The sequence below is a fragment of the Felis catus genome, chromosome A3, assembly GCF_018350175.1.
Source record: "Felis catus isolate Fca126 chromosome A3, F.catus_Fca126_mat1.0, whole genome shotgun sequence".
Lineage (NCBI taxonomy): Eukaryota > Metazoa > Chordata > Mammalia > Carnivora > Felidae > Felis > Felis catus.
Window position 1 is genome coordinate 67,889,135 of NC_058370.1, and position 26,465 is coordinate 67,915,599.

A 26,465-nucleotide genomic window follows, 5' to 3' on the forward strand; every position below is an offset into this window, starting at 1 on the left:
GACAACTAATTAAATGTTTGTGTCTCTAGCTAATAGTTCAGTGGTCGTCTAGAACTGCTGTACAGATCTGTAGCAATGCATAGTTAAGTGCTACTTTAACATTTTCCTAGGGGTGCCTGGGTGGCTCAGTTGGTTAAGCAGCCGACTTCGGCTCAGGTCATGATTTCGCGGTCCATGAGTTCGAGCCCCGCGTCGGGCTCTGTGCTGACAGCTGAGAGCCTGGAGCCTGTTTCAGATTCTGTGTCTCCCTCTCTCTGACCCTCCCCCGTTCATGCTCTGTCTCTCTCTGTGTCTCAAAAATAAATAAACGTTAAAAAAAAAAAATAAAACATTTTCCTAGGTAGAAGGGAAGGATAAAGGGTGCAGTGAAGGGCAGTGGATGAAGACAGGGACTATCAGAAACTGACCTGTTTGAGAATGTTTCAGATGTTTGATGAAGCCTGTTCAAAAGCTGTTAGCAAGTCTCTTTTAGCAAGTTGAGTTTGGGTTTAGAGTATGAAGATTAAAATGTTGTTTTCAGTATTTTTTTCATTCTATTTCCACATTATTTATAAAATTTAAGAAGTGTAGGCTAACCTCATAATTATGAAACATTTGTTTGTGAGGAAAAAAAATAACTGTGCATTTAAAATAAGTGTTTGTTTTTATCACTTAAAACTTTTGGAGGCACTTTTTGCCTGAACTCTGTATGAACTTTGCAGATATTTGGTGTGATGATTCAAGGACTTACTCTACTGTTACGTATTAGATGTCACCTTGTACTTCTGATATGGGGAAATAGATTAGTTAAGGGAAATTATCAAGAATTGTTTAGGGGATAGTGGTCGAGAGCTTAAGTTGGAAGCCACAATAGGTTCAAATTCCAGAGTCACCATTTACAAACAAGCTATGTAATGTAAGTCTCTGAAATTGTTACAGTCCGTAAAGTAGGCAGGAAACCAGCCTCATAATTTTTAGAACTATCAGAGATGATTTGTATAGTTTTTAATAGCTCCTGGCACCACAGTAAGCTTTAGATTAGTGCTGTTGTGCTTTATGGGCATGTGATAAATTGGGTAACTTTCCGTATTAACTCTTTGGTTAGTTTTAAAAGAGAGCTATATTAAAACACAAAAATCCAGATAGTCAAAAGTATTTATTTTATAAGGTGTTTTTTAATTAATACTTAGTAAGGGACCTTTAAAAATAGTTATTAGTAATCTGGTAAAGTTAATGCTGATAAAATTTTCAGAATTATACATAGATTTTCTTTTTTTAAGTAGCTTTTCGGAAATTCTTATTGCTTAAAGCAAGTTACACATGTACAATTAAGTACACATATTTACTTGTCCTGTGTAGACTACCAAAGATGTAAAGTTTCCATGTAGGTTTATAGGTTTACATTCTTACTGTTGTATAAAATATATTCCTCACAATTTTCGATGTGCTCCTATTTTAAAGTGTGTATTACTATGTTAGGTTATTCTTCAGTGTGGGAATTTTGGTTTATAATCTCAGAATGCTATAGAGAACTAGAAAATGAGGTCTTTTTGGGAACTTCAAAAAGTAGGAGCAGAAGGAGAGAAATGGTAGGGTAATGTATCTTCTTTAATTCTTTTTTATGTCTTACCTGCCTTAGCATCATGCTCATGGTACCACTTCCAAATATTGTTACTTCTGCTGCCTTATCTTTTATTTATTTACCTGTCTGACTGCATCCTCTTACCTTCCTGGTGAGATCCTCTTTATGTCTTCCTCCTGTTTCCTAAGGTTCTGTCCTCAGACCATTTCTCCTCTTACCTACTTCATGTTTTCCTTGGGCAATCTCATGGATTATTATGGTTTTAACTACCATCTATTTGTTGATGACTATGATTCTAACCCTGTTACTCCCTTGAGCTTCATTCTCATGTCTCTTTGCCTTCTAGACAGTGCTACCGGAATGTTATTCATTGTCCCTCATCAGAGACACTGCATGGTACCACTGCCTAGCTGGTCTCCCACGCTAAGGATTACAGTGACCTTTGCACTCTTTGTTTCCCCCTATTCTCTTTATATCATGTGCTTTTTAAAAATGTTCTTTTAAATTGCTGCAAAATATATACAACATACAGTTTACCATTTTAACCATTTTTAGGTATACAGTTTAGTGGCATTAAGTACATTCATTGTTGAGCAACCATCACTACTGTCCATCTCTAGAACTTTTTCATTGTCTGACACCAAATCTCTGTACCCATTATACAGTACCTTCCCATTAACCCCTTCATTTACCCCCTGATAACTTCCATTCTACTATCGGTCTTTATGAATTTGACACCTCATAACTGGAATCATAAAATATTTATCCTTTTGTGATTGGCTTATTTTACTTAGCAGAAGATTTTCAAGGTTTATCCATGTCATAGCATGTGTCAAAATTTCATTCCTTTTTAAGACTGAATCATGTCATTTTGATAACTTATTTATTTATAACTTTAATACTAAATATTTCTGGAATCTTTTCCCTCTTCTCCATCTCTTGCTGTTGTCCTAATTGTCTCTCATTTGAGATAATGTAATAGTCTCCTAACTAAATTTTTAGTCTGTAGTCTTTGCTTTTTTTTCACTCTAGCCTTCCCAGTCGATCCATTTTAGAGGTTAAAGGCCTAGGCTTCTGGGGACCAAATTGTTGATCCCTTCTGTTTCCCTTAATAACTATGTGACTTGGCAACCTATTGTTTCCTCACTCATAATAAAGGTAGTGGTGTCTACCATGGAGTCACTGTGGGAGGATTGCAGAAGATGATCAGGGGGAAGTGTTCAGCAGCACACTACCTAGCACATGGTTGTGTTCAGAGCATGTTAGCTATTATCTTATAGCTTCTTATGGCTGCCAGAGCTTTACCCAGAATGCAGCCTGCTATACATGTCACTGATGGCTTATCGCCTACAAGGTAAAGTTCAAGCTCCTTAATGTGGTATGCAGGGACTTCCATGTTCTCTCTCTGCCAGAGTTTCTTAGTTTCTTTTCCTTCATTTCATGGCTACTACTTTGGTAGGAACACCAAACTATAATTCTCTGCTAACCTTGTAGCCTACCTCTCTCTTGCTTTTGTTATCCCCTCTGCCGAGTGCCCGAATCCCCCTCTTTCCCCATCCTTCTCTCTGGTTAATGACTGCTTATCCACTTAATACTTAAGAAATTTTACTTCAGTGCCTCTAGACCTACTCCCTCCCCCTTCATTTTTGGATTGGTTATATCTCTTCTGTGTTCTCACTGCACCTTAAGCATGTGTGTGTCATAATGTAGTTAAAAGATACTTTAAAGTGTCCTGTTTGTACTGAGAGGTACATTTTATTAATCTCTGTACACATAACACCTAAGAATATATACACATTCATGTATACTAGAATATAAGCTTTTATTTTTTTTTGTTTTATTTATTTTTAAAGATAAAAATGCACATATGTTTATTTTTTGCAACTTTAGCCTTTCACATTTTGATGCCTTGTAGAGTATGTATTCTTCAGTTTGTTTTCTTTCTTTTTTCTTTTTCTTTCTTTCTTTCTTTCTTTCTTTCTTTCTTTCTTTCTTTCTTTCTTTCTTTCTTTCTTTCTTTCTTTCCTTCCTTCCTTCCTTCCTTCCTTCCTTCCTTCCTTCCTTCCTTCCTTCCTTCCTTCTAATTTATTGTCAAGTTAGCTAACATACAGTGTATATACAGTGTGCTCTTTGGGAATAGATTCCCGCGATTCATCACTTACGTACAACACCCAGTGCTCATCCCAGCAAGTACCCTCCTCAGTGCCCATCACCCATTTTCCCTGCCCCCCTGTCCCTCACCCCTATCAACCCTCAGTTCTCTGTATTTAAGAGTCTTTTATTGTTTGCCTCCCTGTTTGTAACTATTTTTCTCCCTCCCTTCCCTCATGGTCCTCTGTTAAGTTTCTCAAATTCCACATATGAGTGAAACATAAGATATCTGTCTTTCTCTGACTGACTTGTTTCACTTAGCATAATACCCTCCAGTTCCATCCATTTTATTTATTTTTTAAAATAAGCTCTGTGCCCAATGTGAGGCTTGAACTCATGATTCTGAGATGAAGAGTTGCATGCTCTACCAGCTGAGCCAGCCAGGCACCCCTAGAATTAAGCTTTTGAAGAAAAAGATCTATGATTACTTGATTTGGCTTAGTAGTTTTCAACCCTGGCTAAATATTAGAATCACTAGAGCATTAAAAAAATAATGTTCAGGCCTACCTCAAGGGATTTGGATATAATTTGTCCTGGAATGGAGTCCGCTCATTAGTGTTTAAGAGCTTTCTGAGGTGTTTGTAATAATGTAGTTAAGATTAAGAACCACTGATTTAGCTCACAGTCAACGTATGAATGAAAAATGGATGGAGTGAGGGAGTTAAAAGAATATATAACTTTAAGAGCTTTATTTTTTCTTTCAAATCCATTCTGATACTCCTCTGAAAGGTAAAAAGTCATCGTTATTTGAATTCAGAATTCAGTTAACTGAGCAAATATTTTTTGAGTCACTATGTGTCACTCCTAAATTAATATCTCTAAATCAAAGATTTTTCAACAAGATATGTGATATTTTTCCTTATAGAAAAACCAATTTAACAAAATAATTTTGTGTATTTGTCAAAATATGTTAAGGTATATTTCATGCCAAGTAAGAGTAGAGTGGCATGGGCTGTCACTGTACATGGTCAGGTAATACATAATCATTATTGCCACCACATTATGGTAAATACCTGGATTAAATTTCTGTTAAGAATTAAAGAGGATGTGCCCTGCCATTATGATTATAGGCAATTCAATTTCACAGAGTTTAGTTTGAAAATGTGAAAAGAAAGTGTGTTAGATCTTAGGTTTCTCTTTTTCTATATTTATTATCTCAATAGGTATGAAGTTCTATCAGTCCTTACTAGCCATTGGAAAAATACTGTTCTTTAGAAGAAAACTTAAAAGGAAAGTGTTGGAAGCAGGATTGGGCAAACAGAACTTTATCTTGAAGCATCTGATGCATTTGTTTATTGTGTACTACCCAGGCACAGAAGCCATATACAATTGAAGAGACCTTGGTGAAACTGAGAATCTTAGAAATTATTGAGCTGGTTTGTTTTATAGAGAGAAAGAAAATGGAAGCTGTGCCTCTGTCAGATGACGTCATGTGAACTAGAATGGTTGACACTTCTTCTCATTCAGCTGGAATTCATAGAAGAATCAGCAGTAATTTGCCTTTAACATTCAACAGGATAAAAATATGAATGCTCCTCAGGGCAGCTAGCATTTGATTTTAATCATCATTTGCACATTGGCACCATCAAAAGAGTTGCTATCTTATGAAACATTATTATTATAATATTTTTCTTAGCACAATTTGGTACTGTCTAAACTGATGGAGCTTCTGAGGTGGTTGGCAACAAATGGTTTTGCTGCTTCAGTAAAGAGAGCACTGCTATCTATTTCAGCACATGGCATACATTAATGCTAAGACACAGCCAATAATTCTAAGAGAAGTCTCATAGGCTGCCATGAAACTCAAATACATTAGAGCGAAAGTATTGAATTATTGCCTTTTCCAAGACATTTGTCAAAAAATGTGGGCAAAATGTTAAATTCTTCACACAGAATTTTTCTGGCTTTTCAAAGGACAATGCTTGAAATTGTTAAGTGATCCCAGGAGAGACATTGATTATTTTTGAGAGAGAATGAAAACCCCCTCGTAACAGTTTGACAGGGAGAAGTCCATTGATGATCTGTGTGGTGGATGTTTGGCTATATGAAAGGCTTACATCTTTCTATTCATGATCCTGCAGTATCAGTTTTGGATGTTGCTACGAAACTGTTTTGGTCAAATCACCACCTTAGGAGATTAGAGTCAGATAAGCACACGAACTTTGCTTGGTGGAAGTGCTTCTGTGAAGAAGTTGAGAATGACAAAACCCTTTTGCAGTTACTGATATTAAATTTGGATTTGTAATCTTACTCCTCTCCCAAAGTAAAGAGAACCTTACTGACTTAAGTAAAGTTTCATGATGCTACATTAATTCAATCAGAAGAGTCCTGGAATCTTTAATATTTCTCAATAAGCCTTAATATTCATGAAAAGTACTCTGGGAGCTCTGATTGCAACAGAAAGATGTTGTGGTTTGAGGTTCCCAGTACTTGTCACCATTAAAACAAAAGAGCCAATTCCACTATGTGGTTTGGGCCTAGGCCTAATCATAATTTACTTAAAAAAATCAGATTTTTTTAGATGGAATTAACATACAATAAAATTCACACGTTTTAGGTACAGTTTATAGTGTACGCTATGAATTTTGAACAAACCTGGGAAGTTACATAACCAGTACCAAGCTGAGATACAGAACATTTCCATCACCCTAAAGAGGTTCCTCATGCCCATTCATAGTCTGTATCTTCCCTACTTCCAGTCCCTCTCAGCCACTCACTGATCTGCTTTTTTTTTGTATAGGCTTGCGTTTTCCAGAATGTCAAGCAAATGGAATCCTACAACATATAACTTCAGTATAATACATTTGTGATTCATCCGTGTTGTTTGTATATCAGTTGTACCACAGTTTGTTTAGTCCTTCACCATTTGGACATGTGGATTCTTTCCAGTTTTGGGCTTTTGTGAATAAAGCTTGTAAAAACATTCATGTGCGGGTTTTTTTGTTTGTTTGTTTTTTGTTTTTTGTTTTTTGTTTTTTGTTTTTTTTTTGGTGTGGATGTAGATTTTCTTTTCTTTTGTGTAAATACCTAGGAATGGGATTTTTAGGTAATATGATACATATATGCTTGTAAGAAACTGCCACACTCGTTTTCAAAGCCATTATATTTTCACTAGCAATGTATGGTAGAATTTTGCATTTCTCCTAGCAATTTATAGGATTTGTAGTTATTTCACATCTTTGCTATTCTATCCTGTTTTCTGGAAAGGAAAAGTTTGTGATTTTGATGAAGTATGCTTATTTTTTCCTTTTAATTTCTGCTTATGTATCTTACCTAACCAAAGATTGCAAGGATCTCACATGTTTAAAAAATTTTATAGGTTTTACATTTAGGATTGTGATCCATGTTGGGTTAATTTTTGTATATAGTACAAGGTTAGGTTCTTTTGTCTTTCGCATATGAATGTTGTTTTAGCATCACTGTCTGAAGCTCACTGAGTGTCTACAGCATTTCACCTTTAATGAGAAGCAGTAACCATATGTGTTGGTTTATTTCTGGACTTGGTTTCATGAATTCATGTGTCTTTTTCACTCATACCACACTGTCTTAACTATCATAGCTTTATAGTGTGTCTGGATGTCAGAGAGTACAAGTCTCTTTGTTCTTTTTCAAAGTTGTCTGGTTATTCTAATTCTTTTACATATAAATGTGTGAATGAGCTTGTCAATTAAAAAAACTGCTAGGACTTTGATTTGTGTTGTGATTTGTGTTGGATCAAGGGAGGAATTGACATCACCACAACGAGTCTTCCAGTTCATAGATACGACACATTTTCTATTTATTTAGGTCTTGACTTTTGTCATTTAATGTCTTGTAATTCTCAACATGCGTATATCATATGTATTTTTTATTTAAGTATTTTATGGTTTTAAGTGCAATTATAAATAGTACTAAAAGACACTATCAAGGACAACTTTATTCATATTTTATGCTTTATTTGCATTGCTTTTAAAAATATGTTTTTAAAGGTAGTGTTATTGACAAACTGAAAATTCCATGGTTTTTACGTATATTGCCAGAGGTTGTGCCAGTTTTCCTGCTACCAGCACTCTGTACCACTCTGTTTTGTATTTTATTTTATTTATTTTGAAGTTTATGTAATTGATTTTGAGAGAGAGCATGTGTGCAAGTGCACAGGGGAGGGAGGGAGGGAGGGAGGGAGAGAGAGAGAGAGAGAGAGAAAGAGAGAGAGAGAGAGAGAGAGAGAGAGAGAGAGAGATACTCCCAAGTAGGCTCCATGCTGTCAGCAGTGCTCGATGTCACAAACCATGAGATCATGACCTGAGCTGAAATCAAGAGTCAGATGCTTAACTGACTGAGCCACCTAGGTGCCCTGTGTATCTCATTGTTTTATTACCTACTTGACAGTTCATTATCACCATTGATTTTTTTTTCCTCGTAAAAATTTACCATTTTAACCATTTTTACCTGTGTACTTGAGTGGCAGTAAGTGCATTCACATTGCTGTGCAACTATCATCACCATCCATCTTCAGAACATATTTGCTTTCCCAAATTGAAACTCTATGCCTATTGAATAATAACTCCCCATTCTTTTCTCACCCCATCCCTGGCAGCCACCATTCTATTTTCAATCTCTGAATTTGACTACTTTGGATACCTCATAAGAGTAGAATCAGACAGTATTTGTCCTTTTGTTTCCCTTGTCCCTTAGTATAATGTCTTCAGTGTTTATCCATGTTGAATCGTGTCAGAATTTCCTTCCTTTTTACGGTTTAATACTCTGTTATATATCTACCTATCTATATTTTTTGTTTATCCATTCATCTATCCATAGACACTTGGGTTGCTTATACCCTTTGGCAGTTTTGACTAATGTTAATGTAAACTTGGGTGTACAAATATTTTGAGTCTCTGCTTTCAATTATTTGGGGCATATAGCCAAGTGTGGAATTGATGGATCCATATGGCAATTCTATTAAAAAAAAAATTAAGGAACTGCCATACTATTTTCCATAGCAGCTGTATCATTTTACATTCCTACCAGCAGTGCACAATGGGTTCATTTCTCCACATCCTCACTAGCGCTATTTTTTCACCAGCATTTTTTTTTCCTTTGATTATTGCCATCCTAATGGGTGTGAGGTGATATCTTATTGTGGTTTTGATTTGCATTCCTCTAATTATTAGTAATATTGGACATCTTTTAGTGTGCTTTTTGGCCATTTGTATATTTTCTTTGGAGAAAGTTCTATTCAAGTCCTATGTGCATTTTTAAGTCAAGTTGTTTGTTGTTGTTGTAGGGTTTATTTATATATTCTGTATATTAACTCTTTATATATGTGGTTTGCCAACATTTTCTTCCATTTTGTGGGTTGCCCTTTTACTCTGTTGATAATGTTCTTTGATGCACAAAGGTAAATATTGTTGAAGTCTATTTTATGTATTTCCCCCTGCCTCACCCCTTTTTTGCCTGTGCTTTTGGTATCATATCTAAGGAATATCATTCCCAGGTCCAATGTCATGAAGATTTTCCTCTATGATTTTTTTGGAAGAGTTTGATAGTTTTAGTTCTTATGTTTAAGTCTTTAATCCATTTTGAGTTAATTTTTGTATGTAGTGTAAGGTAAGGGTCCAACTTCCATTTCTTTGCATGTGTTCCCAGCACCATTTGTTGAAAAGATGCCTTTTCCTCTTGAATGGGCTTGTCACTGTTGTCAAAAATTATTTGACCATATATGTGAGAATTTGTTTCTGGGCTCTTTATGCTATTCCATTAGTATGTTGTTTTTCTTTATGCCAACACCACCCTATTTTGACTACTATAGTTTTGGAGTAAGTTTTAAAATCAGGATGTGTTAGACCTCCAACTTATATCTTCTCTTTCAGGGTCTCTTGAGATTCCATAGCAATTTTAATATGGATATTCTATTTCTACAGAAGATGTTATCTGGATTTTGTTAGGGTTTGCAATGAATAGATGGCTTTGGGTGGTATTAGCAATATTAACTCTTTTAAATACATGAACACAGAATATCTTCCCATTTATTTCTGGCTTCTTTAATTTCTTCCGGGAATGTTTGTAGTTTTCAGTGACCAAGTCTTTTGACTCCTTGGTTATGTTTACTCCTAAGTATTTTATTCTATTTGATGGTATTGTAAATGGAATTGTTTTCTGCATTTCTTTTTCAGGTTTTTAATTGTTAGCGTATACAAATGCAGCTGATTTTTGTGTGTTGATTTTTGTCTTTTGTGACTTTGCTGAATGCATTCATTAGTTCTATTATATTTATGTGTCTGGAATCTTTAGGGTTTTGTACATAAATGAAGTAGTACATAAATGAGATTATCTGCAAACAGATAATACTACTTTTTCCTTTCCAGTTTGGTTGCCTGTTATTTATTTATTTTTCTTGCCTCATTGCCCTAGCTAGGACTTATAGTACATTGTTGAATGGAAGTGGCAAGCATGGGCATCCTTGCTTTGATCCTGATCTTAAAGGAAAAGCTTTTAGTTTTTCACCATGGAGTATGCTGTTAGCTGAGGATTTCTCATAGATGGCCTTTATTATGTTAAGGCAATTTCCTTCTATTCCTGGTGGTTTTTTTAAATCATAAAATGGTGTTGAATTTTGTCAAATGCTTTTTCTGCATCAATTGAGGTGATTGTGTGTCCCCCTCCCCCATCCCCATTATGTGAATATATTCTATTACATTGATTGATTTTTCATATGTTGAATCATCATTGCATTACAGGAGTAAATCCCACTTGGTCATGGTGTATGATATTTTTAATGTGCTGTTGAATTCTGTTTGTGTTAGTATTTTGTTTAGGATTTTTGAGGATTGGTGTTAATTCTTCTTTAAATGTTTGGTAGAATTCTCCAGTGGGGCCATCTCATTCTGGGAATTTCTTTGTTGAGAGATTTTTGATTACTAATTCTATCTTCTTACAGATCTATTCAGATTTTCTATTCATGATTCATTCTTGGTAAATTGTGTGTTTGTGGGAATTTGTTTCATCTTGGTTATCCAATTTGTTGGTATACAGTTCATAATAGTCTCCCATGAATATTTTTATAGTATTATCTCATAATTGTTTTTATTTTGGTAAAATCAGTAGTAAAGTTTGTTCATTTCTGATTTTAGTTATTTGGGTTTATTTTTTTCTTCATCAGTGTAATAAAAAGCTTATCAATTTTGTTGATTGTTTTTAAAGAACCAACTCTTAGTTTTGTTGATTTTCTCTATTGTTTTTCTGTTCTTTATTTATCTTTGCCTTAATTATTATTTTTTCCTTCCTTAAAGTAGTTTTGGGCTTTGTTCTTCTTTTACTAGTTCCTTCCAGTGGAGATTTAGGTTGTTAATTTGAGACTTCTCTTCTTTTTTAGTGTGAACAATCATAGCTATAAATTTTGCTCTTAGCACTGCTTTTGCTGCATCCCATAAATTTTGCTATGTTGCATTTTCATTTTTATTTGTCTTAAGATATTTTATATCTTAAAAGACTGATTTTTTGTTTTGTATTTTTTCAAGTTTTTATTTAAATTCAAGTTAACATATAGTATAATATTAGTTTTATGTGTAGAACTTAAGTAATTTATCACATACAACACCCAGTGCTCATCGCTACAAGTGCACTCCTTAATACCCTTCACCATTTAACCCATCCCCTCACCCACCTCTTCTCCAGCAATGCTTGGTGTGTTCTCTGTAGTTAAGAGTGTTTTCTGGTTTGCCTCTCTTCCCCACACCCTCACTATGTTCATAAAGTTTTGCTTCTTAAATTCCACACATGAGTGAAGTCATATGGTATTTGTCTTTCTTTGACTGACTTACTTCACTTAGCATAATACTGTGTAGCTCCAACCACATGGTTGCAAATGGCAAGATTTCATTCTTTTTTATGGCTGAGTAATAATCCATTGTATGTATATATATCACATCTTTCTTCATCAGTGGATGGACATGTGGGCTTTTACCATAATTTGGCTGTTGACAATGCTGCTATATATGCGAGGGTGCTTGTATACCTGCAAATTAGCATTTTTGTATCCTTTAGGTAAATACTTAGTAATGCTATTGCTGGATTGTAGGGTAGGTCCATTTTTAATTTTCTGAGGAATCTCTATATTTTCCAGAGTAGCTGCACCAGTTTGCAATCCCACCTACAGTGGGTTCCCCTTTCTCTGTATCTTTGCCAATACCTTTTGTTTCCTGTGTTGTTAATTTTAGCCATTCTGACTGGTGTGGAGTGATACATCATTGTAGTTTTGATTTGTATTTCCCTCATGATGAGTGATGTTGAGCATTTTTTCATGTGTCTGGTAGCCATCTGGATGTCTTCTTTGGAAAAATGTCTGTATCTTCTGCCCATTTTTTAACTGGATTATTTTTTAGGTGTTGAGTTTTATAAGTTCTTTATAGATTTTAGTTATTAACCCTTTATCAGATATGTCATTTGCAGATATCCTTTCCTGTTCCAAAGGTTGCCTTTTAGTTTTGTTGATTGTTTCCTTCACTGTGCGGAATCATTTTCTTTTGATGAAGTCCCAATAATTTATTTTTGCTTTTGTTTCCCTTGCCTCAGGAGACATACCTAGTAAGAACTTGCTTTGGCCAATGTGTTCTCTTCTAGATTTTCAAAAACATTTTATTTATTTATTTATTTATTTATTTATTTATTTATTTATTTCTAAATTTACATCCAAATTAGTTAGCATATAGTGCAACAACGATTTCAGGAGTAGATTCCTTAGTGCCCCTTACCCATTTAGCCTATCCCTCATCCTACAACCCCTCCTGTAACCCTCAGTTTGTTCTTCATATTTATGAGTCTCTTATGTTTTCCCCCTCCCTGTTTTTATATTATTTTTGTTTCCCTTCCCTTATGTTCATCTGTTTTGTCTCTTGAAGTCCTCATGAGTGAAGTCATATGATATTTGTCTTCTCTGACTGACTAATATCACTTAGCATAATACCCTGCAGTTCCATCCATGTAGTTGCAAATGGCATATCTTCTAGGATTTTGATGGTTTCCTGTCTCACACTTAGGTATTTAACCCATTTTGAATTTATTTTTGTGTATAATGTCAGAAAGTGTTTCAGTTTCATTCTTTTGCATGTTGCTGTCCAGTTTCCCAACACCACTTGTTTAAGAGACTTTTTTCCATTGTATATTCTTTCCTGCTTTGTTGAAGATTAGTTGACCACCACATTAATAAAAGAAAGAATATGAAACCTGTGGTTCTCTCAATAGGTGCATTTGACAAAGTACAACATCCATTCATGATAAAAACTGTCAACTAAGTAGGGATAGAGGGAACATACCTCACCATAACAAAGGCCATATGTGAAATAACCCACAGCTAATATCCTTAGTGGGGGAAAAATTGAGAGCTTGGTCAGAAATAAGACTAGGATGTCTACTCTCACCATGGTTATTTAGCATAGTTCTGGAAGTCCTAGCCTTAGCAAGCAGCCAAAAAAAAGAAATAAAAGGAATCAAAATTCACAAGGAAGAAGTAAAACTTTAACTATTTGCAGATAACATGTATAGAAAATGCAAAAGTTTCCACCAAAAAATTGAGAACTGATATACGAATTCAGTAAAGTTGTGGATACAAAGTCAACATACAGAAATCTGTTGCATTTCTATAAACCAATAATGAAGCAGCAGATAGAAATGAAGGAATTGATCTCATTTACAATTGCACCAAAAACCATTGGATACCTAGGAATAAACTTAACCAAAAAGGTAAAAGATCTGTACTCTGAAAACTGTAAAACACTTAGGCAAGAAACTGAAGATGACACAAAGAAATGGAAAAATATTCCATGCTCATGGATTGGAAGAACAAATACTGTTAAAATGTCTATACTACCCAAAGCAATCTAGACATTTAAAGCTATCCCTATCAAAATATCACCAGCATTTTTCAGAGCCAGAACAATCTTAAACTTTGTATGAAACCACAAAAGACCCTGAATAGCCAAGGCAATCTTGAAAAATAAAAGCAAAGATGGAAGCATTACAATTCTAGACTTCAAGCTATATTATAAAACTGTAGTGATTAAGACAGTATGGTACTGTTACAAAAACAGACACACAGATGAATGAAACAATAGAAAACCCAGAAATGAACCCACAACTATATGGTCAAAATTGGTTATTTATTTCTTGTTTTTGAACCATTGACTTTTTGAGTCTGTTGTTTAATTTCCACATCTTGTGTATTTTCCGGTTTTCCTTCTTTCCATTGTGATCAGAAAAGATACTTTGCATGATTTCAGTCTTTTTAAATTTTGAGATTTGTTTTGTGGCCTAACATATGGTCTTTCTTAGAGAATGTTCTGTGTGCAGTTGAGAAAAATGTGTATCCTGCTATTGTTGGGTGGCATGTTGTGTATATGTCTGTTAGGTCCAACTATACTTACGTCTGTATTATATGTCCATAATATTCAAGTTCTTTATTTCCTTATTGGTATTCTGTCTGGTGGTTCTATTCATTTTTGAAAGTGGGGTATTGAAGTCTCCTACTATTATCTTAGAGCTATCTATTTTTCCCTTGTATTCTGTCAGTGCTTGTTAGATACATTTAGGAGCTATGATATTTGGTGCAGATATGTATATAATTGTTACATCTTGGTGAATTGATTATTTTTTTGATTGTATGCTGTTTTTCTTTTTTTTTTTTTTCTAATTGTGTTTCACTTAAAGTCTATTTTGTCTGATAATAGCATAACTATCCCAATTCTCTTTTGGTTAATATTTACATAGAGTATCTTTTTCCATTCTTCTACTTTCAACCTATGTGCATCCTTAGATCTAAAGTGAGTCTCATAAACAACATAGTAAGTATCTATTCTGCCAATTTGTGTCTTTTGATTGGGGTGTTTGGTCCATTTACCTTTAAAGTAATTACTGACAGTGAAGGGCTTTTGCCATTTTGCTACTTGTTTTCTGTGTGTCTTTTAGCTTTTTTGCCCCACATTTTCTTTCTTACTGTCTTCCTTTGTATATAGTTGATTTTGGAGTGACAAATTTTGATTCCCTTTTCATATCTTTTTGTGTGTACTCTATAGGTATTTTCTTTGTGGTTACCATGGGGATTATTTATGGCATCTTAAAGTTATTAGAATCTATTTTGAACTGATACCAACTCAACTTTTATCTCATAAAAAAACTCTGTTCCTCTTTAGCTCTGCCCTCCCTCACTTTGTTATTGATATCCCAAATTATATCCTTATGTATTGTGTTCCCCTTAATATAGATTTATAATTATAAATACGTTTTTATCTTTTAAATCTTATATGGGAATAAGAAGTAGAATTATAAATAAAATTATAATACTGGTTTTTATATTTGTTTATGTATTTATCTTTACCAGAAAATTTTATATTTTTGTATGGCTTTGAGTTACTGTCTAGTTCCCTTTCATTTCAATTTAAAGGATTCCCTTTAGCATTTCTTGTAAGGCAGGTCCAATGGTAACAAACTCCTTCAGCCTTTATCTTAGAATGCTTTAATTTTTCACTGATTTTTGCAGGACAGTGTGGCCAGATATAGAATTCCCAGTTGACAGTCTTTTCTTTTAGCCCTTTAAATACATATCATCCTACTGCCTTCTGGCCTTCAAAGTTTCTGCTGAGAACTCTGTTTGTTACCTTATTGAGGATCTCTTGTATATGATGAGTTTCTTTTTATTGCTGTTTTAGTTAGTACTGTTTTAAAATTTCAATTTCTATTCATTTATTGCTACTATATAGATATACAATTAATTTTTGTAAACTGACTTATATTAGTCTGAATGTTTGTGTCCCTGAAAGGTGATGGTAATTAGGAAGTGGAGCCCTTATGAATGGGACTAGTTGCCATATAAAAGAGACTCCACAGAATTCTGTAGTCTCTCTACCATGTGCGGACACAGTGAGTAGGCACTGCCTGTGAACCAGGAAGTGGGCTCTCACCAGATACCGAATCTGCTGATGCCTTGATCTTGGGCTTTCTAGCCTCTAGAACTGGAAGAAAAAAAAATCTCCATTGTTTATAAGCTACCTAGTCTATGGTATTTTGTTATAGAAGCTCAAATGGCTGAAGACAATTTCCTTATCCTTTTAATGTCTTCAGAATCTATGGCAACACTCCTTTAATCCCTAGTATTATTTGTTTCTTTTCTCCCTCTCTCCTTTTTATTCTTTGTCAGTCTGGCTAGAGGGTTATCAATTTTATTGATCTTTTTAAAGAATGAACTTTGTCTGACTTAATTTTTTTCTGTGCTCAATTTCATTTATTTCTCTTTTTATCTTTATTATTTTCTCTTTTGCCAAGAGCTTAATTTAGTCTTCTCTTTTTAGTTTCTTAGGGTAGAATTTTAGGCCATTGATTGAAACTTAATTCTTTTTTAATATGATCATGTAATGCTGTAAATTTCCCTCTAGGCATTGCTTTAGCTACATTTCATAAGTTCTGAAATGTTATGTTTTTGTTTGCATTCAGTTAAAATTATGTGCTGCTTTCTCTCATGCCTCACTCTTTGATCCATGGGTATTTAGAAATGTAATTATTAAATATCAGGGGATTTTTCCAGATCTTTCTGTTACTGATTTCTGGTTTAACTCCTTTATGCTTAGAGAACATACTTTGTGTGTCTTAGTTTTTTCAGGGTTTGTTTTTTAGAACCTAGAATATGGTCCATCTTGGTGAACATTCTGTGTGCTCTTTAAAAGTGTGTATTTTGCTATTTTGGGGTGGAGTATTCTATGTCAATTAGGTTAAATTGTTTGATTGTATTTTTCAGGTCTTTTACATCCTTACTAAATTTAAGTCTACTTTTCTGTTGATCACGGAAAGAGGAATGTTGAATTCTCTATAATTAGATTTGTCCATTTTTCTTTTCAGTTCTATCCATTTTGATTCGTATTTGTCCTTTTGTGCTTAGCTTATTTCAGCTAGTTCAATCCTTTATGCTTTTTAATTTATATAGTGAGCATGATGTTACTTGTCCTTTCTACTCCAAATTATTGTTTAAAATAAAATGAAATCGTTAAAACCTAATAGGTACTGTGTAAAGTTAAGGTGGTATGTATAAAAATTGGCAATTATTACCTGAAACTAGTGAGCTTGGGATTCTCCCTTTCTCTCTGCCCCTCCCCTGCTTGCACTTTCTCTCCCAAAATCAATAAATAAACTTAAAAAAAATTATTCCCATGTTGCATAGACATTCTGGGATTGTTCTAGAATTCAAAATTAGAGAACATATATAGGAAAGGAAGGAAATATAGAACTGAAATCTATTTTAAGATCACTTGTGAAATGTTTAACTAATTTTATATTTCATGTGATTCAGTGTTACATACTTTTTGACTTGAAAAACTTTATTACATTTCATTCTCTTTCTAGGAGTCTAGTTCTCAGATGGATTTAAGCAATCAGGTAACTGATGATGATATTAATGAGATAATTCAAATAGATGGAACCGGTGATACATCTTCCAACGATGAAATAGGAAGTACAAGAGATGTAGATGAGAACGAATTTCTGGGGATTGTTGAGGCAGGAGACCTGAAGGTACTTGAAGAAGAAGCTGACAGTATATCAAATGAAGATTCAACTGCCAATAGTAGTGATAATGAAGACCCTCAAATAGACGTTGTAGAAGAGGTGAGGATCACTTTTGAGATGAAATTTTTAAAATTATAGCATTTGTATTTTAATATACTTTGCACTTTAATCTAAAGTATATTAAAGTATACTTTAATCAAGAGGAATAACAATTAAGGTTAACTCTGTGTTTAGTCTTTTAAAATGAGACTTATTTGCACCCTAATATTTAAACTTGTAAACTATAATTCAAACTAGTATTAAGTATTTGGGAATTGGCCACTCTATTTGTTGGTCTTAACTAGAGATAGTGGGAGTTTAAAAGATGGGAGTAGAGGTACAGAAGGCCGCCAGGTTAGAAGCATGCAATGTCTGCTTTGATTCTGATAGATGAAGTAAAATTTTTGTGGAATGTGGTAATTAGGAAGCATGTAAGTAGTACTGTCATTTATGGTGGCCTTAAGGATGTGCCAGGTACCATACTTAAGTCTTACCTATCTTACGTTATTTAACATTCCCACCACCCTATCTATGGGCCTTATTACCAACCTCATTTAACAGATGACAAAACTGAGATATGAGGAGTTTTAGTAAATTGACAAAGGTCAGTCTTAGAGTTCTTACGTGACCAAGCTGGGATTCAAACTCAGGCTATTTTACTTTTTCAGTACGATACTATTCTCTCCCCAAGTTCCTTTATTTCTGTGTGTATCTGTGTCTTTAAAAAATTCAGAGCATCATTAAATTCCTTAATGTAACTGTCTTTCATCTTTAGGACCCTTTAAATTCTGGAGATGATGTTAGTGAGCAGGATGTGCCAGACCTGTTTGACACGGATAATGTAATTGTCTGCCAGTATGACAAGGTACCATATTCACCTTTTAGACTTTGGGTTTATTAATTGCATTTATGGTAGAAAGCTATGTAAAATGATGGAAAATAAGATGATGAGTTACAGTTCACACTTAATCTTGAAAAAACTAATTAATTATATATATTTTGTGTCTAACACTGCACTGTGTGGTCTCAGAGATAGCAAAAAAGTGATAGTTCTTGTCTTGAGAATTATCTTATTGAAACAAGATGTTTCTGATTGAAACAGGATATTTCTATATGTAATAAAAGAATGGTGCACAATAAGATGGTAGGTAAATCAGAAGCTAAAATATGTGACAGGCAAATCAAATGCTAAAATATGTGACATATGAATCAGATGCTAAGATGAGTGGCATGTAAATCAAATGCTAAGATATGTGGCACAGACAGTAAGTCCAAAAAGTAGCTAGGAAATGTAAGAAATAGTTCATAGTTGGAGTTCTCCACAAATCCTTCATGGGTGATACGGAACTCTGAAATAGGTCTTAAATGATTTGTAAGATATAGATAAGTGTGGAGAGTAGACATTCTGAGTAGAACAGCTTGATAAAAGAAATGAATGCATGTAGAATGTACAAGGGACAGTGAAGAGGCAGCTCTGCTTTGAATAAAGTGTTCTTTTGGATGTATTAGGAAATGAGTCTGGGTTGGGGACAGTTCACAGCAGATGGGAAAACCTAGAATCCTGGTAGGAGAAATTGAAACGATTTGGTGGACATTAGCATTCTGAGAATGTTACTGAAAAAATTGTAATTGGGTTTAACACTGGCCATATTTGCTTATTAAGCAGAGGCAAATGGTAAGAACAGGGATAGCGCAGAAATGAAGTAACGAGAGCCCAGGCTAAGGATGGCAGTGTAGAACGTAGAAGAGTCAGAGATGGTGATGGAAGAATCAAGGGGACTTGATGATTAGTTGGACGTTAGAAAATGATCAACAAAGAGAGTTGAAGGTGTGTCAGTTTTCAAACATAGAAATTAATTTAGAAGAAATTCAACTTTAGCAACTAAAATATAATACTGCTTTTTCTTCTTCTTAAATACTCTGTGATTATGTAGTAGAATGGCCAGCTTTTGTCTTTAATTCATGCATATTTACATCTTTTTTTTTAGCAGTTTTGAGATATAATTCACATACTGTACAACTCACATACTTAAAGTGTACAATTTAGTGGTTTTGTATATTCATGAATATGTGCAGCTGTTAACATAGTCAGTTTTAGAACATTTAATCACCTCAGAAAGAAGCCCTATTCCCTTTAGTTCTCACCCCCATATTTCCCTGTTTCTTCCGATCCCCACCCCTGGCCTAAGAAATCACTAATCTACTTTCTGTCTCTTTAGATTTCCCTGTTCTGGAGTTTCATATGAAAAGAATCCTGTAATATGTGGTCTTTTGTGACTGGCTGCTTTTACTCCATACAGTGTTTCAAGATTCATCCATGTCATAGCATGTGACAGTTCTTCATTCTTTTTTATTGCTGAATACTAGTCCATTGAATACATATACCACATTTTGTTCATCCATTCATCTGTTGATGGACATTTGGATTGTTGCCATTTTTGGCTATTATGAAGAATGCTGCTTTAAACATTCACATAGAAGTTTTTGTGTGAACATATATTTTTATTTCTCTTGGAAATTTCTGGGTTATGTGGTAATAGTTTGAGGGGCTACCAGACTGTTTTCCAAAGTGGCTCTACCATTTTCCATTCCCACCAGCAGTATATGAGGGTTTAGATTCCTCCACATTCTCACTAATGCTTGTTATCTGTTTGATTCTAGCCATCCTAGTTGGTGTGAAGTGGTATCCCATTGTGGTTTTGATTTGCATTTCCCTGATGACTAATGCATATTTACATCTTTGCCTTTTTTTCGGTAACAATTCCAATATACTCAAGAGAAATAGAGGATGGTGTTTTGAATTGTTATAAAAAAAATCCTTTTCTCTAAAGATAAGATTGTTTTCTCCTTTATAACATTTCATATAGATAGAAAATGGCAATTTAGATGCTGTTAAACATAAGCATATGAAGAAATAGGTAATATAAAAGAGAGTGTTTCTTAGTTTGAAACTTATTTTTGTTTCTTATAAGCAGTGTATTGCCTTCCATGAAGAAAACACTAAGGCACTAAGTTATGTATGCATTCCATAGAGTCACAGAGAATTTTCTAGACTGTTATGGATATAGTATCCTTTGTTATACTGCATTGTGGGAAATAGCTTGTAATTAATTACATAGTACTTTGTACTTTTCAAAGTGTTTTCTCCTACATTGTCTTTTACTTCTTAACCACTTTTGGGGTACACAGGAGTGATATTAGGTGTATAGTGCTAACAAATCTAGTTGTTTGATAGTCCTAACTGAGAGTTATTTTAAAAACAGTACTAAATGTTTTAAACCATGGCACTGGGGAGCCCTTGAATTGGTCTTAAAAGGGACTGATGAAGTCAGAAGATAGCTAGCAGAGAAAATGTATCTATAAGGTCAAAGTGGGATGGCAGGGACCACTGCCAACAGTGGATTTTTATGAAAGGTATCTTCCCAGTTCTTGTTCAAGTAGTATTTAATATAACCAAACTCAAGTAAATTGAAAGACTTTTCAGTAGTCTTTTAAGAGCTTTCACTAGTCAGCATGTTTTGAAGGCCAATAGTATCACTTTGTCTGGGAGAGTTCCAAATGCAGGATTTTGAGTCTTATCCCAGGGTACTGGATCAGAATGTGCATTTTAACAAGACCTTGAGTTGATTTGCATGCTTATTAAACTTTGGGAAGTGCTGTTTTTGTTTTTGTTTTTAGTATATCTTATCTGGCTTTGACTACCATATGGAATTTACCTTTGAAATTTATAAGTTAACAATTGGGGAAAGCTTTGAAAGTATTAAGATGTGCTATGAAAAAGGGTTAAATGAAGGTCATTGGTCACTATGCTGAGTGAGAATTAAAGGATACAGTAATGTTATTTCAGAGGCTTAGAGAATGACCAAGATTAGTATAAAGGTTAAAGTAATAATGATATATAGGGAAGATTATGGTGAAATGAAACCTTTTACTATAGATGAGCGTGTTCTATGCCATAAATAGGACACTATAGTGCATTGTAAAACCATTTGAATATGTTGTATCTTCATGTAACAGTTTAGCAAACTTTAGTTTATAGCTGTCCTTGTCTATTAGGTGCTGGTATAATAATTGCTAAGTATGTAACACAGTATGTTTCTCTTTAAATATATATGCTTTGTTTGCTGAATAGATACTGTACACACATATGTTAATCAAAACACTATAAAAGGTATACCATGAAGTCTGGTTCTTACTCCTTCACTACTATGCTGCCTACCAATAGCTTCTTGTCCCTTCTTTGAGCGTAAAAAAAAGTAACCAGATACACTAGTTTCTTAATATATTTACAGGGTGTTTTTATTCAAATACAAACCTGAAAGATAGCCTAGACAACACTCTACTCTACACCTTGTCTTTTAAGACATCAACAATATATCTTGGAGATCTTCGTGCTAATATTTTTATAGCTATTATATAATATTCTACTACAGAATTATTAAAATTTATTTTACCAATCCCCAACTGATGAATATTTGAGTTCTTTTTCAGTCATTTGCTATTGAATGATCACATCTATAATACATCTCCTATGTGTGCAGTTATATCTATTAAAAAAATCCCCAGTGGGGTACCTGGCAGGCTCAGTCAGTAAAGCATGCAACTCAGTCTTGGGGTTGTAAATTCAAGTCCCACATTAGGTGTGGAGATTACTTAAAAATAAAATCTTAAAAAAAAAATCCCCAGAAATGGTATTACTGGGTCAAAGGGCAAGTGTATTTGGTCAGATATTGCTAAATTGCTCTCCTAGACTATCTTCCGGTATATGTTCCCATTACAATATTTGAGAGTGCTGCTTTTCTTACAGCTTTGCTGATAGAGTGTAATAAAATATTTGGATCTTTGCTGTTATAAAAAGTAAAAATGATGTCTTGGTGAAAATTTTAACTTCTCATGTTTTTAAGGGCCATTCATATTTACTTTTATGTGAACTGCTTGTTCATAACGTTTATCTATTTTTTTAAAACAATTGGATTATTGGTCTATTTATTGATTTCTAATAGCTCTGTATTGTTTTGGGGAAGATTGGCTCTTGGTATATGCAGAAATGCTTTTCCTCAGATGTTTGCTTTCAGTGCTTTTTCTTTCTTTGATACAGATGTTATATTTGTCAACCTTAATTTTTATGGCTTCTGATTTTGAGTCATAATACAAAGTTCTTTCTTAAAATTTTAAATGGATTCACTTATGTTTTCTTCTAGTATTTCTTTGGTTTCTTTTTCAAAATATAAGTTGTTTGATTTGGTGTTTATCTTGGAGTATAATGTAACGTATGATTCTGACATTTTTTTTCCAGGTGGCTATTCAGTTTTCCTAATTACTGAAAAGTCTATTTTGTCCACACGAATAAGAAAATGATTCCTTTATCATCTACTAAATTTCTCTCTATATTTGGGTCTACTACTTGATTTTCCATTTTGTCTCATTGGTTTGTCCGTTGGCTTATACTACCTTGATTTAATTACTAAGATTTGTAATATCTGGTAAAGTTAGTACTTCTTCATGAAGCCAAGTGAGGAGAATATTTCAAAGAGGAGAGAGTGTTGAATGGTGTAGATCAGTATTTTAAAAATTTATTCTTAGCTATTTTATCTCTTTTGTTGTTACGGTAAAAAGGCTCTTTCTTTGTATCTGCTGACCAGTGCTTGTATGCATGAAGGCTATGAGTTAATGTGTATTAATTTTGTATGAATGGTGAATTCTTATTTAGTAATTTTTAATTGGTTATTTTAGGTTTTTCAGACATGCAATCATTGCATCTTTTTTATCTTTTCCAATTTTTATATTTCTGCTTCTTTCTTCTTGTCTACTTGCATTGGCCAGTGTCAGTTGTACTTTCTTTCCTCTTACCTAATTGTATTAGGTAGGACCTCTGGAGTAAAAACTCGGATGATCTTTGTCTGTGGGATTTTAGTGGGATTACTTTTAGGGTTCCCCACTAACCATGAAGACAGTTTTTTGCTGAGGTGGAGGTGTGTGTGTGTGTGTGTGTGTGTGTGTGTGTGTGTGTGTGTGCGTGCGCGCGAGCACGTGCGTGTGTAGGATGCAATATTTGATTCTTATTGAGTTAAAAAAATCTAAAATGCATTAATTTATCAAATACTTTGTCAGCATCATTGCAGTTTATTATATGATTTATCTCCTTAGGTCTAGTAATATAGGTGTTATATTAATAAATTCCAAATATTGAACCATTGTTGCATTTCTAAATAAATGTCAGCGTCATTGGAGTTTATTATATGATTTATCTCCTTAGGTCTAGTAGTACAGGTGTTATGTTAATAAATTCCAAATATTGAACCATTGTTGCATTTCTAGAATAAATAAACTATTTATGCACTATTTCTAGAATTAAGTTACTAGAATGAGCTGTTGCTGCTGCTACTGTTCTCCTGATTCTGGGCAGATACTATTACCTGTGCTGAGTTCAGGATTCTGTGTCACTGTTGTGTTCCCAGGGACTTTTAAAGATATGTTCTAGTGTAAATTTGGGAGTCAAATTCAGAGAAGAGATTTTCCATTAATAGTATTTCTTTCCCCACACAAATAGGAGTTTAGCATTTATATTTTCTTATGTTTCACAAAATAAAGCTGAATACTGGTCACAGACTTTTCTTCTTTGATTTGACTATTTGCAGTAAATAAGTGGGTTTAATTTTTACCTTTGATTTCAGATCCTACATTTATAAGGTTTTTAAATAGTCACTTGTGGTTTACCCAGAGGTAACAATGATTTTATGGTTTCTTACCTCTTGAGGTAGTAGGATTTTCTAGTTTTTATTTTGTCCGTAAATAGACTGATTTATTAGATCCAAGGAACTGCCAGTGGCATCTAATAGATTATAAGCTGTATCTTCTGGTCTTGCTCAGCGCTTTACTGTGAATTTCTCCTTCAAAATGAAAGTCCTCTTTTTTTCATTCCTGATAATATTAACTACATCCTCTCTATTTATTCCTTTGTAGACATACTGAACTCTTTGCTGTTCTTGATCAGTCCAGGTATCTCCCTCCTCAGGGCTTTTGTGCTTCTGTTCCCTTTGCCTGGAATTCTCTCTAGTCAATATCTTCTTGGCTTTAACCTTTACCTTCTTTAAGTCTTTGCTCAAATGTTAGCTCAGAAGTCAGGCCCACCCTAATGTCTTACTTGCAATTGTAACCCACCTCTGTATTTGCGGTCTTCCTTTTCCTGCTCTATTTTTCATAGCACTTAGTGTCTTTTAATATTCTTCATAATTTAGGTATCTATTAGGTTTCTGTTTCCCCCATACTTACTAAAATGTACACTACTCAAAGGTAGGAATTTTTCCAGTTTTTACAAAGTAATATATAAAAAATATGAATTTTTATGACTATACATATGTTTTTTTTTAAATGTTTATTTATTTTTGAGACAGAGAGACAGAGCATGAACGGGGGAGGGTCAGAGAGAGAGGGAGACACAGAATCCGAAACAGGCTCCAGGCTCTGAGCTGTCAGCACAGAGCCCGACGCGGGGCTCGAACTCATAAACTGCGAGATCATGACCTGAGCCGAAGTCGGCCACTTAACCGACTGAGCCACCCAGGCGCCCCTGTTTTTGTTTTTTAAACTGATATATCTGTGGTGCCTAAAACAATGTCTGACAGACACATAGGAATCCAAATATTTGCTGAATGAATCAATACTATCTTGAGGTGGTTTTATTTATTTATTTTTATTATATGAAATTTATTGTCAAATTAGTTTCCATACAGCACCCAGTGCTCATCCCAGAAGATGCCCTCTTCAATGCCCATCACCTACCGAGGAGGTTTTATTTTTAAAGAACTCCCATTTAGGGTCAGAACAATCCCATGTTATGTGCAAAGTATTGTAAATTATCCTTTAATTTGTAAAATTAATTAATTTAGACTGTTTTTCTCCCTCCAGATTCATCGAAGCAAGAACAAATGGAAATTCTATTTGAAAGATGGTGTTATGTGTTTTGGAGGGAGAGACTATGTATTTGCAAAAGCCATTGGTGATGCAGAGTGGTAAAACTTATGAGCTCTATACATCATAAACATCAGTAGGACTATATTATGTATTGTCAAACTTATTTTTATTTTAAATATAGTCCAGTTCAGAGCTGCTCAAATTTTTAGTTCACTGTATGGAATTTAATAAAATTATAATTCAGATGGAGATACAAATATACAATTTTATATTTCTTTCCTTTTTTTAAAGCCTTCGTTATCTATGCCATTATGAATCATAGATGAATCAGACATGATGGAGCATGAAGAAATATCACATTTCTTTAATGTTAAAGTAAAATTTAAATCATATTCCAATTCTCCTTCATGGTAAAGTCAGCATCAGTTATTAGATTGGGGCTAGTGTCCTACCATCTCTCCCTAAACCATGTTAAAACAGATCCTGGAGAATCTTGTAAGTAGAGGGATAGTCAAGAAGCTTCTCTAGGTCTTTGGTCTACATTCATCACTAGTGATGTATTGATTGTATAAGCCCAAATGGTCCCTTGGAAGCAGATGTCTCTGTTGAGCCTATATTATACTTGAACATGGAAATCTTTGCTGAGGCCAGGATCCCTGGAGTTAAGGATCTGCCTCTCTAGGCTTATCATGTGGCTAGGCCATTCTTCATCATATGTTGGTATCTCCCTGAGAGTTGTGAGGAAGTGGTTAGTTCCCATTCTACTTCTTGAAACTTCAGACTTCTGTCTTCTTAGTCATGGTGGGTTTTTCTCTATCCCTGTTTTGTTTTTTTTTTCCTCTTTTTCGTAACAGTGGAAGACCGCTTTGCATTCTCTTTCCCCCTGAAAGACACTATCTCTCTTCCTTTGCTCTCCCAGGGAATCCCCTCATTCAGTTTAGGTTTTCCAAAGTAAAAGTCAAGAAGAGATGCATTCTTCAGGAACCTTCTGTCTTGGTCAGGCAATCTCATTTGACACAGAAAGACCTGGATAACTGTCTTAAAATCAGGGAGAGAAAATGCAATGCACAGTAGGTCTCATTTTCCTGCAGCAGTAAAAACAAAGCAAACTGATATCTTAGTAAGCTGTTCGGTAATATTCTTTTCCTTAGTAGATTCAAATTCCTCAAAGGAACATTTCCCCATCATTCTGCTTCTCTTAACAGGTAGAGTATACATGGTCTCTAAGATCCTGGTTTTGGCCCTAATTGGTGTTCTCCAGGATCGTAACTCTCAT

The 26,465-nt window shown here is 34.3% G+C and overlaps 2 protein-coding genes across 9 annotated transcripts in view; one reads left to right on the plus strand and one right to left on the minus strand.

The window, feature by feature from the left end:
• GTF2A1L (general transcription factor IIA subunit 1 like) overlaps positions 1 to 25,448 on the plus strand; it is a 42,584-nt gene extending 17,136 nt beyond the window's left edge. For 2 of the 3 annotated variants that reach the window (XM_011281028.3, XM_045054193.1), the window contains 3 exons: positions 17,075 to 17,335; positions 18,051 to 18,140; positions 25,184 to 25,448. In XM_011281028.3, coding sequence (XP_011279330.1) covers positions 17,075 to 17,335; positions 18,051 to 18,140; positions 25,184 to 25,291 — 459 coding nt within the window. In that variant the 3' untranslated portion in view covers positions 25,292 to 25,448. Of the gene's footprint in view, positions 1 to 17,074; positions 17,336 to 18,050; positions 18,141 to 19,494; positions 19,629 to 25,183 lie in introns of those variants that run through there. The other variant, XM_045054192.1, reaches the window with a different exon arrangement.
• The window catches only part of LHCGR (luteinizing hormone/choriogonadotropin receptor), a 119,999-nt gene that overhangs the window by 31,590 nt on the left and 61,944 nt on the right, over positions 1 to 26,465 (minus strand). Inside the window, exon 11 of one of the 6 annotated variants that reach the window (XM_045054189.1) lies at positions 25,529 to 26,227. The exons of 4 other annotated variants lie outside the window; for them this stretch is intronic. In XM_045054189.1, the coding sequence (XP_044910124.1) occupies positions 26,197 to 26,227 (31 nt within the window). In that variant the 3' untranslated portion in view covers positions 25,529 to 26,196. Of the gene's footprint in view, positions 1 to 25,528; positions 26,275 to 26,465 lie in introns of those variants that run through there. One more of the 6 variants, XM_045054188.1, reaches the window with a different exon arrangement.